Raw genomic sequence first — 16,697 nt, 5'->3', positions numbered from 1 at the left:
TCTGGTGGCCTTGTTCCTACCAGCAACGAGGCAAGCATCTACAAGAATGAGAACTGTTGTCAGCAATTTGCCTGGTGGGACTTTTGGTTCAACCCCTGTGCGGGGCTCAGCGGCCTGAAAAGACGCTGAACCAAGTGCCACTTAGATGGTGAGAGGGCTTGCAAGCACTGTAAATGTGTGCTACCTTTGCGGAGTCACATTCTGTGCCACCCCCGAAAGAGGTCTGACCCCTCAGAAGGCCTTCCTTCATCCCAGGCTTTTATCAGATAAGCTGCTTTCACTGTCACTGAGACAGAACCAGCAATAGAGACCATCTGTCACAATTCTTTGTACACAGCTAGCAGTCACCATTCTGGCACTATATACCAAGCTCCTATCTTTTTCCATGACTGAGACCAAAGCCCCATTAGGACTATTTTGTTCAAGTCATTTCTTTCTTCTTCTTCTTCTTCTTCTTCTTCTTCTTCTTCTTCTTCTTCTTCTTCTTCTTTTTTTTCCTAAGATTTATTTCTTATTTATACATTGCTCTTGCCTGCGTGACAGAAGAGGACACCAGATCTCATTATAGACAGTTGTGAGCCACGATGTCACTGCTGGGAATTGAACTCAGACTTTTGGAAGCACAGCCAGTGCTCTTAACCTCTGAACCCTCTCTCCAGCCCCGCCATTTCTTATGTAGACCCCCAACTGTAGCCTTCTGAGCTTCTGTTGACTTCTAACACAAAGGAAGATCGGAGGACTGGGGCATACAACTGTTTAGTTTGCCCTACAAAAATCTTGAAGCCTTGTTGTCCCAATCCCATGTGGCACCTTTCTGTCAAGTTAAGCAAAGGCTGAGCAACTCAGGCAAGGTGAAACATGAAAGCATTCCAGTGTTTCGGGAAGCCCCAGGAACACCTGCAGCTGTTTTACTCCTGCAGGTGCAGGCTGTTCTAGGATCTTCTGAATGCCTATGTTAAGTATCATCAATACCTTACCCTACCATAAGATCCCCAAAGCTCACAGCTGTGCCTGGCTCTGGCACCTGGAGCTTCCCATCCTTGGTCCTAAAAGTGAATCTTACGTATGACTTCCAGGTGCTTTTCTAACTCTGGGAGGCATTCAAATTGGCATCCTGTCATCCACGTAGTGAACCCTTCCTTTTAAAGATTTTTTTTTAAATGTCTATTCTTAATTTTACATGCATGGACATTTCGTCTGTGTGTATGTGTGTGCACCAATTATGTATCTGGTGCCCACAGATGCCAGAAGAGGACATCAGAGCCCCTACAGCTGAAATTACAGGAGTTTGTGAGCCACCCAACGTGGGTCCTAGGAATTAAGCTGAGATCCTCTACAAGAGCAATACTCTGTTTTTGAGCCATCTCCAGACCCTATAGAGATGGTTTTAAAGGTGTTAGCAAGGTCCAATGCAACAAAGAAAGATCCTGTCATTCGTATCAGTTCTGCCCAACAGCAATGTTGTTTACAATGGTATGGCTGTTGTTTACAATGGTATGGCTGTTGTTTACAATGGTATGGATGTGGGAGTCGCTGTGTTACTGGGATCTCTGTAATCCACAGTCTTCTCCATCAGCTCTCAGACTTCTTTTCACTTACTTACTTACTCAGCTTTATTTTACTTGTATGAATTATCTGCCTGTGTGTACACCACATACATGCTTGGTGCCTCCACAGGCCAGAAGAGGATGTCAGATCCCCTGAACCCAGAGTTATAGCTGGTTGTTAGCTGTTATGTGTGAGTGCTGGAAATGGAACACAAGTCCTCTGAGAGAGCAGCCAAGGCTCTTAACCATGGAGGCATCTCTACAGCACCATGTCTGGCTTTGTCAGTATTGAAAGGACCTTGGACTAAGCAAATAGTCACCTTTCCTAATCCCTGGATGGTAGCTGTGACTCAGGCTCCCGCTTTGCCTTTACCGTTCATGCTATCAGGAGAAAGTACCCCATCATGTTGTGTGATTCCTCCTTGGGAGCGATATGTGTGAACTCACGTCTATTCGCTCCAGACAGGACACCAGTGACAGACCAAAGAAAGAAGCCCTCTGGCTGGAGACATGGCTCCGAGGTTAAGAGCACTGGTGCCCTAACAAAGGTCCTAAGTTCAATTCCCAGCACCCACACAGTGGCTCACAACCATTTACAATGATCTGGTGCCCTCTTCTGGTGTGTAGGCATACATGCAGGCAGAATACTGTATATATAATAAATAAATGTAATTCTTTTTTTTTTTTTTAAGAAAAAAAGAAAAGAATCCGCATCTAATTTAGTGAACCAGTGAATTCTTTCGGGGGGTTACTTGTAGAGGCATGGGTAATTCAAAGGTAGCTGCAGTCACCAAAAATCCCACCTCCAACATAGGAAACAACTCAGAAATACTGCATCCCTGGAGCTCTCTGCATGACTTGCAAGTAGCTTGGCCTAGCGGAAAGTCTCCTCTTACAAGCAATTATTCACCGCTTTTGCAACCTTGAGCAGGAGTCTTGTAAATCTTACACATTTTGTTTACTACCGGAGTCTTAAGAGCTTCCCCCTTTTGGGGGTGGGGAAAAGGAATGTTCCAATTCAGAAGAAATAGCTACACACAGAAAATAGGGGTTTGCAGAATGGAATGGACTTCGGCAACATGCCCATTCCTAGCATACTTTCTTGCTAAGGAGAAATATTAAAAATGTGCTCTCGAAAGGCTAACTGCCTAACCCTGGGACAAGCTTAGTGTTTTTCATGTGCACTGTCTTTCATCCCTATCTAACCACTACTGCCATTGGGCTCTCAGTGTTCCCATGACTCCAAGCACATTCCGGTCTAGCATCCATCAAAGCTCAAATGTTTTACATATTAGGAACACAATGGCCCAGGGTTCAGTAGAAAGCCTCCAGTCGCCCTGCATGGCCTCACTTCTAGGAACTCTCGGTCATCTCCTCAGAGCCCTAGGGTGGTTCCCACCCCAGAGATCTCTTTCCGTAGCAGACAGTATGGTGGGACCTGCCAGCCACGGCCATGTCACTTTGTAAAGCTCCTTCATTCTGGTTAAACAATGACAGTTGTTGGAACTAAAGTAGTTTTGTTCCCAGTGACTTTTCTTGATTCTTAATGCTCCCCAGCCTCTCCATTCAGGTAACAGTGGCCATGAGGGATGCTTATTAATCTCCTGGTGTTCTTTGCTCACCATGTGCCTTATTTCCTTAGCTACCCCTAGCAACAGCCAACAGTGGGCCTAAAAAAGAACATTTCACTCCTCTTCCCCTTTTCCCTTTTCTGCCCTTTAGTCATGCCAGCCTGGAAGCAGATGCTGGGCTCTCTGCTTTCTGCACTAGAGATCTACCTTCTGTGGATCTGTCTCCAATGAAACCTGTGCTTTTTCAGAATCAGCCATCAGCATGTGGATTCTAGGAACCATGCTCAGATCACCTTTACCTGCTGAGCCATCTTGTTGGTCCTAGATAATTTTCTTAATATTTTTGGAATAGTTGGCTTTCCTGAGAATGTTTTCCTGCCCAGGTGAGTGACAGAGCCATTTGGGTTAACTGAAGGGAGGTGATGATGGCTTTTACCACAAGGCCCCTGCTAGATAGTAATGTTACGATCTTTGGAGCAGTACAGAATGTCACATCATCACCCAAGGCGGAAGAAATGATTCACATCATCTATTCTTTTGGCCAATATCATGTTAACAACACAGGCATAGAAAGGGTTAAATTAAAACATGTAAATAATTCTATAAAAGTAGCCACTTTTAGGACTAGGGAGATGGTCCAGGCGTTAAAATGTTTGCTATGCAAACATGAAGATCTGATCTCAAATCCCCAGAACACAAATTAAAAGGTGGGCATGGTTGCACATAAGCCCAGACCTGTGGAGGGATGAAGACCAGAGGATTATTAGGCTTTCCTTCCAGCCTAGCTCCAGGGTCAATGAGAGACCCCGTCTCAAGGGAATAAGACAGAAAATAACAAAACCGTATGCCTGATATTGTCTTCCTCTGGCCTGCACATGTGCACAGGACACGTTAACGTTCATGGTTGCAACAGGAATAAAAGAAGCTGTGCCTGCCCCAGTCGATATCAGGGCAAATCATGACCACTTGACAAATAACAAAGAAACCAGTGCAGCTTTTGAATTTATTATTCCATAAATTCTGACATTGTGAAAAGACACAAATGTGTTCATCTCTGTCTCTGACATCGTGTACTCACAACAAACACCCACTGCAGGGTCACTTGCTCCCATTCTTGCCTCATGTTGGACAAGAGTTGCAGCTTTACAGACAGGGACAGAGCCCAGGGACTTGATTCCTCCAGGCTCTCCAGAGCCTCCTTGCCTCCCGAGACAGAAGGCGTCCGTTGAAGGCGCTCTTACTGTTCTTCACTGGGCTGTAAAACCCTGGGAGGGGGTGGGGGGGCGTAGGTGCCATCCCTAAGGCAGGAAATCCTGAGGGAGGACACTCATCACCACTGCCCTTCCAAGGACCCCGTGGTTTGTAGCAGCCAGTGACGCAGGGACAATCCATTGCCACTGGGGAGGTCCTACGCTACCCAGTTCTCTGTATCCAGGTTCCCATGTAAATGTCCACTATCAGGAATTCTCCGGTATACAGACACATCTCAGTTCTCTATCACTGAAGACAGTACTTCCTCAGGCTGATCATAGATTATGCACACCAAATACTCCAGCCCACCAGACAAAGAGGATCTGTGTCCAGATGGCTCAAAGGCAGTGTCCAGACACCGGGACTTCTCAGCAGCAGGCACCTCATTATCTTCTTAGGGAAAATCTTGGACCACGTAAGCAAACCCAGACCATGGTCCTAGCAGTTGGGTCCCACCAACAAGAGTAGAATTCTCCAGAGGGCAGCCACTCCAAAACAGAACCTGTTCCACAAATGAAATGTGGGTAGGGCGTCAGGACAAGCCTGAGTGAAAGCATGCCTGAGAGCCAGGCAGATAAGGATGGTATCTATAGTCCACCCACTTTATTAGAGAATAGGTAAGAGAATGTTACTGGGGACTATATGCAGATGGCAAGAAGCACACAGACCACCAGCCATCTGGGAAACGCAAAGAGAAGCCAACCTCCCCATGCCAAATGCTGGTGAGGCAGAAAGCTCCAGGCTGCTGATAGGAATGAATGAGAAATGGCACCGTCTCTCTGGAAAGCAGCTTGCCTGAGTCTTTGGAAAGGGAACAAGCAGTTTGGGACCTAGCAACTGCATTCCTGAGCAAGGTCCCAGGGAAATGAAACAGCAGCGGAGCGGGGCGGGGCGGGGGGGGAGGGGGAGGAGGCTTCACAGCAACCTTGTGACACATCCCTCAGTAGACAAAGGATCCAAAGCTGTGGCGCACAAACCACAAAGGATGCGAAGCTGCGGTGCACAAACCGCGGAGAAAGCTCCGTCAGGAAGCCGAATGAACCACCTTTCAGTACAAAGCCACCCTTGTGAATCTAGACAGGAACCCCCCTCCCCCAGTGATTAATAGCAAGCTCTGAAAGTTGCACGCTGGACAATTACCTTTGTCTAGCATATTGGCATGGAGTCTAAAAGGATGAGAGGGAGACCACAGATCAGTGGTTTGCTAGAAGTCCGAGATACCGGCTTCCCCAGCACTAAAGGCCCTAACGGTGTGTACTAGCCACGCAAAATGGCGTCCCCAGAGAGACTCAGCCAAGCACACAGCAGCTCGATCGGATTCTCGTAACTGCATTAGAATTGCAACGATCTCCAAGCGCCGTGGGGCACACTTGTAATCCCAGGACTCGAAAGAGGCTGAGGCGGGAGATTGCTGGTTCTAAAACAGCCTGGACAAAATATAGCGATGGAGATTATATCCAGAAAGGCGGAATAACACAAAAAGTGACTAGATTTAAGTCTCTATAGAGATAAAGGCTGGGAGCCCGGGGTGGAGGACAGAGCGGAGGAGGCCTGACCCAAGTTTTGAAGGGGTTTGGGAATGGGAGTGAGGCGGGTTCAGGGTGGCCACAGGCCAGGCACGACTGGGTCCACCGTTCCGGAGCTGATGGGCAGCACAGGTGACATGCTCGATGACACTAAGACTGCAGGTGGCTAGAAGCCTTGAGAAAAAGAGGCGCCCCCGCGCCTGTGAACGCCGGGAGAAAAGCGCCGCCCGCAGTCCAAACGCCTGCAGAGGCGCACAAAGCTCCTTGGCATGTCCGCAAAAGAGGCGCAAGGCCGCATCCGCAGCACCACAGAGAGGTGGGGCCGTATCTCCTAGAGCGGACCCAAAGGGGCTCTACGGAGCTCTACGGAGGACACTGCACTACCACAGAGAGGCCTGGCGACCGCTCCTAGAGCGGCGCTAGAATGACGTATGAGCGGGCGGGGCTACAGAGCGTACGGCAGTACCACCGAGAGCCGGGCCAGGACCCTAGAGCGGCGCTAGAGACGGCTTAAGGCGGTGGGCGGGGCTATGGGGCGCGCGGCAGCACCACCGAGAGGCGGGGGAAGGTAGAGCGGCACCAGCCAGAGGGGCGGGCGCCTTCGGGTGCGAGAGAGGCGGGAGTGGCGGGCTCAAGAGGGTATTGTAACGGTCCCTCGACCGCCCGCCTGCCTGCCCACCGCCAAGTTCCGCCGGCGTCTGCGCTCGGCACCTACCAGGTACCTTCTGCGTGTACGCTCTGTGTCACCGACCGGCCGAAGGCCGGTTTCTGGGTCGTTTCTCCGTGGGCCGCCAGCCCCTCGGCGGTGCTGCGGAGGTTCTGGAGGCGGGGGAGGTGGGGCGGGCTTCCTAGTGAAGCCCCTTGTTGCTGGGTGCCTTGAGCATATCCCGCCGGGTCCAGCAGCACCTTGGTGGACCTGAGTCCTTAGGCCAGCTGAATTGAACTAAGTTACCTGAATCACTCGCACCTTCTCTGAAGGGAGGGGGCGAGTAAAACAATCGCGGTGCTCTGCCCTGGTTTTGTTTTAATGGCTATTTCAGTTTTCAGTGATGATGAGCAAACTCATTCAGCTTCGGTGAGCAAACTCAGACATCTGGGTCCCGTTTGTAATATCTCTCACCGGAGTGGTGGTGTTCCAATTGGTACTGAGCTTAAGATGCTGTCAGACAGGGACTCTCAGGTGTCTCTTCCTGATGAGTAGTCCCACAAGAGACAAACACTTTCAGATGCTGACCTGGAACTTGGACTCTGAATCCAGATAAGAACTTTATCTGCTGGGTTAGATATGTAGGCATCTGTTTAGTGCTTAGAACAAAACACAGTGTGCTCCCGATGTGACAGTTGTGGTTTTGGAAAGGCGTGGGAGCTCTAGATGGGACTGCAAGCATAGCCTACCCCTTCCGGCCTCCAGGGGTGAAAGGGATGGTTCGGGTTTGGAGATAAAGAGGGGTCACATACATAGAGAGGCTCATCAGTGTGAGGGGAAGCCTTTGGGAGTGTGATGGGGTTTGCTGGCTGCTGTGGATTATGAGGACAGCCCTGAGTTTCCTAGTCTTAGAACCAGGTTGTGTGTGATGATGTTTCTTTCTGTTTCAGGGTATACACACAGTCCTAGTGTGGGCAGGTAGAGAGGATAAGAAGGAACAGGGAAGGTTCCAGTTGGGAAGGTGGGGAGTGGCCTTTGGTCCATGATGAACATGGAGTTCTCTGGATTGAATGAAAACCTTGTGCTCAGGCCAAGAAGTGTCTCCTGGTCAGTAGCTGAGTGAGTGAGTTGCCTGTAAAAGAAATAAGCATGCTACGGACTGCTGAAGTGGACAGCTCTGGGGAGTCCACGGTAGTCTGAGAAGCTCATCAAATGAGCAGCTGGGAAGGCAGTAGAATGAGGGACTGCAGCCCTAAGAGCTGCCTTTGACTTGTTGTTAATGCTTTTGCCCCCAGAAGCAAGAAGACAGCGGTTCTGTCTGCTTGGTGCCAAAATGCAGCTTCATAAGGAGGATTTGGTGAGCTGTCTCTGACAGTGAAGTCACAGAGAAGGAGCCAGGCAGCCATTGGCTGGGAACCCTCAGTCTTCCCTGGCTTCCAGGGTTTTTCCTACTTCCTACGAGCAGCAATGGAAAAGCCTGCAACCAGGAAAAAGAAGACCCAGGCCCCAAAGGAGGAAGCAGGGGTGCAAAAGGCCACTCTCAAAGCAGAGAAAACATCAAGAGGGAAAAAGCCAACCAAAAGGAAAGCCCGAAAGCCCCGCAAAGAGCGTGTCCTCAGTCCCGAAGATGAGGCGACTCTCTTCGATGCCTTCGATGCCTCATTTAAAGATGACTTTGAGGGTGTCCCTGTCTTTGTTCCTTTCCAAAGGAAGAAGCCCTATGAGTGCAGTGAATGTGGGCGAATCTTTAAACACAAGACAGATCACATTCGCCACCAGAGAGTTCACACTGGAGAGAAGCCCTTTAAGTGTAACCAGTGCGGGAAGACCTTCAGGCACAGCTCAGATGTCACCAAGCATCAAAGAATCCACACCGGTGAGAAGCCCTTCAAATGTAGCGAGTGTGGAAAGGCCTTCAACTGTGGCTCCAACCTTCTGAAACACCAGAAAACGCACACTGGAGAGAAGCCCTACGGCTGTGAGGAGTGTGGAAAATCCTTCGCCTACAGCTCCTGCCTCATCCGCCATCGGAAGCGTCATCCAAGGAAGAAGCACTGAGCAGGGCAGCCTGCAGCTATGGATCCTTGTCACATATCTGATGATGATCCAGGTTTCCTGTGCGGTGCGCTGTTGACTGCCCATCTGGCTGCCTGTTTCTGTCCTAAAAAGGAAAACTCACCCATCAGACATGAGAGCCCAAAGAGACTTTCTGCCCTGTGAGTCTAACCTAGTGCTAACACGGTGCTCCCCAGGGCTTCCTGCAGCTCCAGCCATTTTCCAGACTACTCCATGCTACTCAGGGCCATCTTTGGAATAGCTTTGGGTAGCCGAGAACTTAAACAGCGTGAGAGGCGCCCCTGTTGGCAAGGGCCACTGCCTTCCTTTGATGCCTCTGCCTGCACCATCCGCTGTGCTTTTGGCAGTTCTTCTGAAGGCTTCTGGCTCTGGATGCCCAGCCCCATGCAGTCTGCTAGGGGTGGGGAACCCTGACATGGATGGCAGGCAACACTGACCAGCTCTGAGGTCCCAATCCCCTTGGACAGTCCCAGGTCCTGCTCATCTCTGTGCAGCTGACTTCAGTGATCCTGAATTTTTTTCTTTTTTTGGCTGAAGTCTCTCTTTTGTCTGGAACAAGTCTCTGAGCTCAGCACTTGGGCCTGGAACTGGGCTGCACTGTGTTTCCTTGTCCCAGCCACATCTTAGACAAGTAGCCTGGACCCACCCGAAATGGGCTTAGCAGACCCTTGTACCCTGCCATAGTGGCAGATTTTTTTTTTTAGACTAGGTCTTGTAGCTCTAGGATGCCATCAGCAGCATCTCTCCACTGTACCTTTAAAAAAACAACTGTGGCCTGTCCCCTGCTAGTCAGGTTAGATCCACTTTCTGCCGGTCACCAGGGCAAGACCATGTGGCTATGTCTGCTCTGTCGCAAGTGCTCTGTGAAGTCTGTGTCTTAAGGACAACAAATTGACTACTGACCGGGAGGGTAAGTTGGGGGAAAGTTGGCAGAGATTTTGGACATTCAATAATAGTGGCTTTAGTCTGGGGACCCTGCCCTGCAAAAAGGGTCTCCAGTCAGATGGCCTGTTGACAAGGCCATCTCTAGGCCTTGAGAGGGCACTGCCCCAAATGTTGCAGGCAGTTATGTTCCCTGGTGAGAATGTTTGACCAGGTGTGGTAGTCCATCTCCATGGTTAACGTGACTGGATATAAAATCACCTAGGAGATACATCAGGTGTGTCTGTGAGGGTGTTGCCAGGGAGATTCAGTTCCCCGAAGAGGGAACACCTAGCCTGAGCGTTGGTAGCACCATCATAAGGGCCTACACTAAATTAAAAAGGAGAAAGCTGGGCCAGTGAGATGGCTCAGCAGGCAAAGGCATTTGCCACAGAAGCCTGGCAAGTTGAGCTCACCCCTGGAACCCATGCAAAAAAAATAGCACCAGAGAAGCAACTCTTCAGAATTGTCCTCTGACTCCCACATGCAAACAGCAGCGCTAGAGATTTAAAAAGAAAAACTTGAGCGTTCATCTGTCTGCTCCCCAGTTACGGGCAATGTGACCAACCATGTCACACTCTCCACCATGGTGGTCTCTATCCCTTCAAACCTGGAGACCAGGAAACCCTCAGTTGCTTTTTCAGACAGTTGCCACAACACTGAGAAAAACAACAATATGCCAGGTTAGCCATCCTCCTTCTAAAAGCTGAAACAAGCAGAGTGTTTCTCTGGTGCCTCCTGTGGCGGTGGTCTGGCCAGGTTTGCTGATGTGCAAGCCAAGACTGCAGCAGGGCATTCTAGGCAGAAGTCTTCCCACACTGGCCTCTCCTATGCAGGCGCCCCTAGGAGTGTTTTACCAGACTTGATCCCTATGGGAGAGGAAGGCTTCATCTAAGACAAAAATCTAACAAGGTGAAATTGTGGGAAAATGGGCATCAGTTGGTATAGATGTGTGCCTAACATGCTCAGGCAGCATGGTCCTGGGTTAGAGGAGTTGGCCACACACTACTGGAACATTAGAAACCTGGAGTGTTGCCAAGTAGCAGGGCCACATCCTGGTCCCATCCTGTAGCCCTGACCTTAAGGATGTGTGCTAAGGTTTCATCGTATGGAGTCACACAATTTCTTCAGGGTTGAGAGGAAACCAAAGGTAATATATGTTCACACACACCAAGAGGGCCACTAGGCAGGTGGCCCAGTGTCATTCCTCATGAATTTTGTTCTTGCCTTTGGAGCCATTCACCTGTGCATGTAATACCACAGCCCTTAGAGATGGCACAGAATGAATGGGTGTGGCCATGTGCTCACCAAACTTAACAGAAAGAGGTGCTGCCGTAATTTATTTGCCAACCTATTTGGTTTGTTTTGTTTCAACAGCCCAGGTTTTCTTGTCTCTCACTGTGTGGCCTGAATTGGCCTGACACTCACAGTCCCGCCTAAGCCTCTGGAATGCTGGAGCCATAGGCGTGAACCATCAAACGTGGTTAAAGTAGATGTAGAAGTGTTTCCTTAGTGTCTGTTTTTTACATTTGTTTATTTAAAACAGGATCTTGATATATAGCTCAGGCTGCTGAGAACTCTATAGCCCACTGGCCTTGAACTCACCATGATCCTCCTGCTTCAGCCTCCCAAGTGCTGGGATTTACAGGCATGCACCACCACATCTGTTTCTGACCCCAATTCTTAATGAGGAACACGAGAGAGTTTGAGCACAGAGAGCTTGCAGGCTTATTGCTTCGAGCTCTGTGTAGGCGAAGTCCTTCAGAGCTAGAGCCACGTGTTGGTCAGACAAAGCTGGCTAAGGACATCTGGATCCCTGGGTGCAGGAACTGGACTGGTGCTATGAATGGCAAGGAGCCTTCTGCAGTTTGATGCTCCAGGAGAGTGACCATGTGGGCATAGCAGCCCATATTAGTGAAACACAACCCAGGGGTGCCTCCATTGTCTAATTTGATTTGTGCAGTGCCCTGATAAAACCGGTCATTGGCAGTGAGAAGTATCACTTTGAATGGAAGGAGCTGTTGACTTAGAGAAATAGAGCCGACTCCAGCTCAGCCACTCCCTAACCTAGCCACGTGGACTGTTTCTGGATTAGATTACAAATAATTCATTCCTTGGTGTCCTCTCCACATTTTAGGATGCATAGAAAAGGCTCTAGATACAGAGTGCCATTCAAGTAAATAATACTGCCCCCATGTTGGCCCTGAGAAACACCTGCAGCAGTGCCTGGGGGCAGAGTTGAGTCATCCCTCCTAGTCATCCCTTCGGCCAACAGGTGGGTTCATAGTCATTGTTGTGCCCTTGGGGTCCTGGGGATGGAACCCAGGATTTTGTGGGTGCTGGGCCAGTGCTCTGCCACTTAGCTATACCCCAGCCCAGGGTTCTTTGAAAAGAAGAATTGAGTTGGTTTTTTTGTTTTGTTTTTGCATAGTCTTGACTGGCCTCTACTCACAGACCCACCTGCCTCTGCCTCCTAGGCTCTGGTATTAAAGGCTTAGATCAGCACACATAGCCACAGAACCATGTTTAAAGCCAATGTCTTGAGGAGAAAGGAGGCGGTGAGAGCATGAGGTCTTCAGCTGAAGTCTCCTTGCGTGCATCTTGCAATGTTGGGTGTATTGTTGAACCTGTGCCTCAGTTTCTTCCCCTGCAAGGTGAAAGGCAGTGCTAGGCTCTGAAGAGTCAACTAGAATTCAGTGACGATGTGCACCAGTTGAGGTGTGGCCAGGTATGGCGGTGAACGCCTTTAATCTCAGCACTCGGGATGTAGAGACAAACAGATCTGTGAGTCCAAAGCCAGTCTGGTCTACCTAACCAGTTCCGGGATAGCCACAGCTACATAATGAGACCCCCTCTCAAAAAAAGAAAAAAAAGAAAAGGAAGGAAGTCTAGGTATGGCACTGGCTTGTGCCTGTGGCCTTAATACATTGCAAGCTCTTCCTGATGTGTTGGCATGCTTTTACATTGTTTTGTGATTTTCTTTATGTGTTTGTCTGTTTACCACATGCATGCAGTGCTCTCAGAGGCCAGAAGAGGGTGTTGGATCCTCTAGAACTACAGTTACAGTCAGTTGTTAATCATCTTGTAGGTGCTGGGAACCGAATCCAAGTCCTCTGAAAGAACAGACAGGGCTCTTACCTGGTGATGCCCCTTGTTGGCATGCTTAATAAGACTCATTCACACACATGGAAGGCAAGCCTGCAAGCTAGCGGCCCTAGATGCTTCCTTCCCTAGGGGCACAGTTGAATTCAACAAAGTCAGCATGGAAAACGGTGAAAGAACATGTTTTGTCTTGTTTTGTTTCCAAATGCAATTCGTGACTATGGGGAAAGTAGGAGGAGGTCATGGTCCAGCCCCAGCAGAAATGGGAGAATGTCAGAACTGAGGCTTGTGTTGTACCATGAGGTCTCATGCACAGCTGAAGCCCCACATCCCTCTGCACCGTTCACTTTTCATTGGGGAGCCCACAGAACTGACTTGCGCATAACCCACCCATTTCCTTCTGTTTGCTGTCTCCTAGTGAATGAGGATCTGCCCTCTTCTCATCTACCCAGACTGTTCTTTGTTTGTTTTTTTTTTTTTGTTTTTTGTTTTTTTCCAGGCTGCTAGATCAGATCTCCCCAGCAAGAAGCTCAGAGGACTCAAGAGAGTCGGCCTCTACCTCTACCACAGGACCCAGCAGAGGCCAAGCGGGTCATACACCAGGGAGGCTGTCATCACAGAATCCATTAGCAACAGGAGAGCTGTAGATGGGTGAGCTCAGGGTGGTATTTTAGACTCCATGTGATGACTACAGGGCACTCTCACTTGTTCCCACCCTGAAGTTGAGATGGGCCACATCACATCACCCACAAGCAACCATTACTTCTGGCTTGCTGTCAGCCCACTGAAGAATCCCCAGCACCAGCTCTTTACTTCAACGAGAGACTCTGACAGCCACCTGGCAACAAACTAAATGTTCAGAACCTCCTGAATGCCTTGAGATGTGTCCTTAGAACAATTACGAGCACTACAGCAAAGTGTTGGGATTCTGATTCCAGAAGCGTACTCAGCCGCATCGAGAAATTTCTGGAACGTGCAAGGCAGCTCCAGCTGTCAGCACGTTCACTGCCACATCGGGTGGGCCTTGTTGTACAGGAAGAGTTCTGACCAGCACAGCTGCTGCTGAGCCTCACTTAGAGCAGAGAGCACTGCCAGGGCCTGATAACAAGAGAGAGGGAGCCAGAGCTCTGAGCCGTACTGACATCCATCCCTGCAGCCTCTTCCCAGCCAAGAGAAAAGGCAGGAGCCACCTCTAGAGACTCTTCCGTTTGGGGAGACCAGTGGGTTAGACTTGATAGCTGGCTCCTTCCAGTCTTGGAAGCCTGTAGCTCCAGGGCACACCTGGACTTTATTCTTTCTGACATTGGTCCCCTCCCAGTTTGACATCAAGACACAATCTTTTCCTGTGTCATTGAGTTGGGACACCCAAGATGCCCTGAAGAAGGCAGTGCTGAGGAAGAAAGGCTGTGTGCCCTTACTCAAGGGACAGATGTTCTGTGGCTTCTCGGGAAGACTCAAGGGGGTTGGGTCACCTCTGGTGTGAACCCCAGGTACAGTGCAGACAAGGAGTCTGGCCTATGTGCCACATTTACCCTTAGGCCAAGAGATGGTGCCCACCATCAGCCTATCCCTTCCAGAACCTTGTGCCTGTGGACTTGGGTGCTTGCTTTCTCCTGGTTCCTTCTCAAGGAAGACAAGTAAATTGTCCTTTCCTGACTTAAATCACCAGAGACTGATGCTTTCGTGTGGCAGCTCCCAGCCAACATCTAGGTGAGGGTGTTGCCCTGCGGCTGGGCCTACAGTCCTGGCTCTGGACCTGCAGAGGGTTCCTGGCACCTGTGAACTGGTAGCACTCAGCTGTCCACACCTTACCTCAGACACATCAGTGATCTGGTGGACTCATCTTTCTTCTATCTGGCTGGTGCAGACACCTGAGTGTCTTAATGCTCTATTCATTCCCTGCAGGTTGTGTCCTGCCTTCCTGTGCTAAATTGCAGTGGTGAATTCCTCTTTAACAGCCACAGCCTGGCCTGCTGTGCTGTAGCAGATGCTGTCCCCAGTCTGGTATTTCTGTGTCAAAGCTGTTAGTGCTTACTTTCATGTAATATCCTGGTGCTGTGTCAGTGTTGTGCACATTGGACTAGATATTTTGTTTTGCTGTGTACTTGGTGGCTTCCTTCGTCTGTGATCCCTCTACTCCATGGACAGCTTCACTGACCTCCACATTGCCTTCCTGTTGCTGCCATGGTTTTTGTGAGCAGATGCTGCTGCTGCTGCTACTGGATTCTATTTTCTCATAAAAGTAAATGTGTTTCCAACCTGTTTACTGTGCTCTGTCGAGTTCCCTAGAGTGTGGCTAGATGCCCTCAAGGAAGCCACCAGCCTTCTCCACTGGGTACAGTGAGCTTTGACCAGGGTCCCAGCTGGTCACTGCTTCTTGGGATTGTGTAAGATGCTTCCAGTGACCAAACTCATGAGAGTAAAATTTGTAATTCGGAAAAGTCGTCACTGCTGTACAACGGGGATGAGAGTAGAGGTTCTACAGCAGCAAACCATCCCTCTGCCTTTCTGACCCCAGATATTAGGATGCCAGGTTAAGGTTAGTTGCTCAGCACCTGTCGTGGGGGTCCTGAGGGAATCCTGGGGAGTGTTCATTCTCAACAAAGGGTGATCCTGCATGAGACACTTAACGGTACCTGGGGACAATTTCTTTTGGAAGACCTGATGGGTGGAGGCAAGGGCTTAGCCGTACTTCATAGTATACAGATCATCCCCACTACAGCAACAGGGAATGCTGGTGCCATGGTACTCAGGATGCCAGGGACTGGGCTCACAGGCAGCAGAAATGCTAGAGAAACTCTTCTATTTTCTGATCCCTCCTCTGACAGCCCCAAGACTAACCTTGAAGTAAAAAGGTCCCATGAGCTTGCAAGAGTAGCTGGGATAAGAATAGACCCCATCTCAAAAATGAGGTGGGAGGGTAAAGCTGGAGGTGTAGCCTGATGATGAAGCACACGGTACTTGAGACTCTGGTTCCAGGTCATCCCCAGCATTTTCAAAACGAGGAAGGGAGGCTGGGGAGGTGGTTCAGTGATTAAGAGCACTGGTTGCTCTTCCAGTGGCCCCATGTTTGATTCTCAGCACCCACATGGCAGCTCACAACCATCTGTAACTCCAGTTCCAGGGGACTTGTCTCCCTTTCCTGCTCTGTACAGGCCCAGGCATGCGAGCGGTACCCAGACATAATAAACAGGCAAAACATTATGACAAAAACTTAAATATCACCTCCCCTTCGATTGTTCCAGTGCCTTTCAGGATACTTTGAATAAAATCCAACTAATGCACAGTGGCTTTAGGGCTGTTTTTTGTCAGGCCCTTGCTCTTCTTGCTCCATTCTCTGCTTGCTTCACATACTGTGTGTAGCCTATCTTCACTCTCAGGTCCAAATCACTGGTGACAACACTTCCCACACCTCAAGAGCTTTGCACACACACTTTCTTTTAAATGGTCTTGCCTCTCCCTATCACCTTCTCTCCCTCCTTTAATAGCATTTCCTTAGGTTCTCTTGGACATCAAGTCTCTACTCTCCAGGCCACCACTTGTGGGGTATCCACCAGAGAAGACTACATGAGTTTAAGCCAGTAGAAAGTCTATTAGCCCACTGGCAACTATACAGTGTCTCTGGGAACCCGGTATAGCACTGAACCTTTCTGAGGGTGAGCTTCTAAGCACAGAAGCCATACCCTAGGTTGACACACCTCAGTTAACAACAACAGAAGCAAGTACATTTAGAGGCTGTCTCAGAACTATGGGCTATGCTGAATTAGGTCTTTGTTTTGTTTTGTCAAGTGGAGATGTCTACATGCTGAATTTTATGGCCTGAATGGTATTTTCATCATGGAGTCGGTGTTGCTAAGGTCTGGAGGCCTACTAAAATCTGGGTCCCTGTTACATTCTGCACTGGTCTTAGTGAGTCAAATCATGGACTCATCCCATTCTAAAGAGGTGTAGATAGTGCTAAGGACCATTAATTTTACTGACTTGTTACATAATTGGTCATATACTTTTAAGATACAGGGCTCTACAATCATTAATACAATCATTAATACAATCAGAA

The 16,697-nt window shown here is 49.3% G+C and overlaps 1 protein-coding gene across 3 annotated transcripts; it reads left to right on the top strand.

The window, feature by feature from the left end:
- The first annotated feature begins 6,446 nt into the window (after positions 1-6,446).
- Zfp41 (ZFP41 zinc finger protein) lies at positions 6,447-14,902 on the top strand. 3 transcript variants are annotated; one of them, XM_060389274.1, is made up of 4 exons: positions 6,447-6,613; positions 7,837-9,527; positions 11,676-11,813; positions 13,140-14,902. In XM_060389274.1, exon 2 carries the CDS (start codon positions 8,009-8,011, stop codon positions 8,597-8,599), a length of 591 nt encoding a protein of 196 aa, XP_060245257.1. In that variant the 5' UTR covers positions 6,447-6,613; positions 7,837-8,008; the 3' UTR covers positions 8,600-9,527; positions 11,676-11,813; positions 13,140-14,902. The 3 variants fall into 3 exon arrangements, with proteins under 3 accessions (XP_060245257.1, XP_060245256.1, XP_060245258.1); XM_060389273.1 differs by lacking the exon at positions 11,676-11,813; XM_060389275.1 differs by lacking the exon at positions 11,676-11,813 and having other exon boundaries at positions 13,059-14,902.
- The last annotated feature ends 1,795 nt before the right edge of the window (positions 14,903-16,697 follow it).

Source organism: Meriones unguiculatus, chromosome 8, assembly GCF_030254825.1.
Source record: "Meriones unguiculatus strain TT.TT164.6M chromosome 8, Bangor_MerUng_6.1, whole genome shotgun sequence".
Lineage (NCBI taxonomy): Eukaryota > Metazoa > Chordata > Mammalia > Rodentia > Muridae > Meriones > Meriones unguiculatus.
The sequence above is the reverse complement of the archived record's forward strand: the minus strand, read 5'-3'. Positions and strand labels throughout refer to the sequence as shown.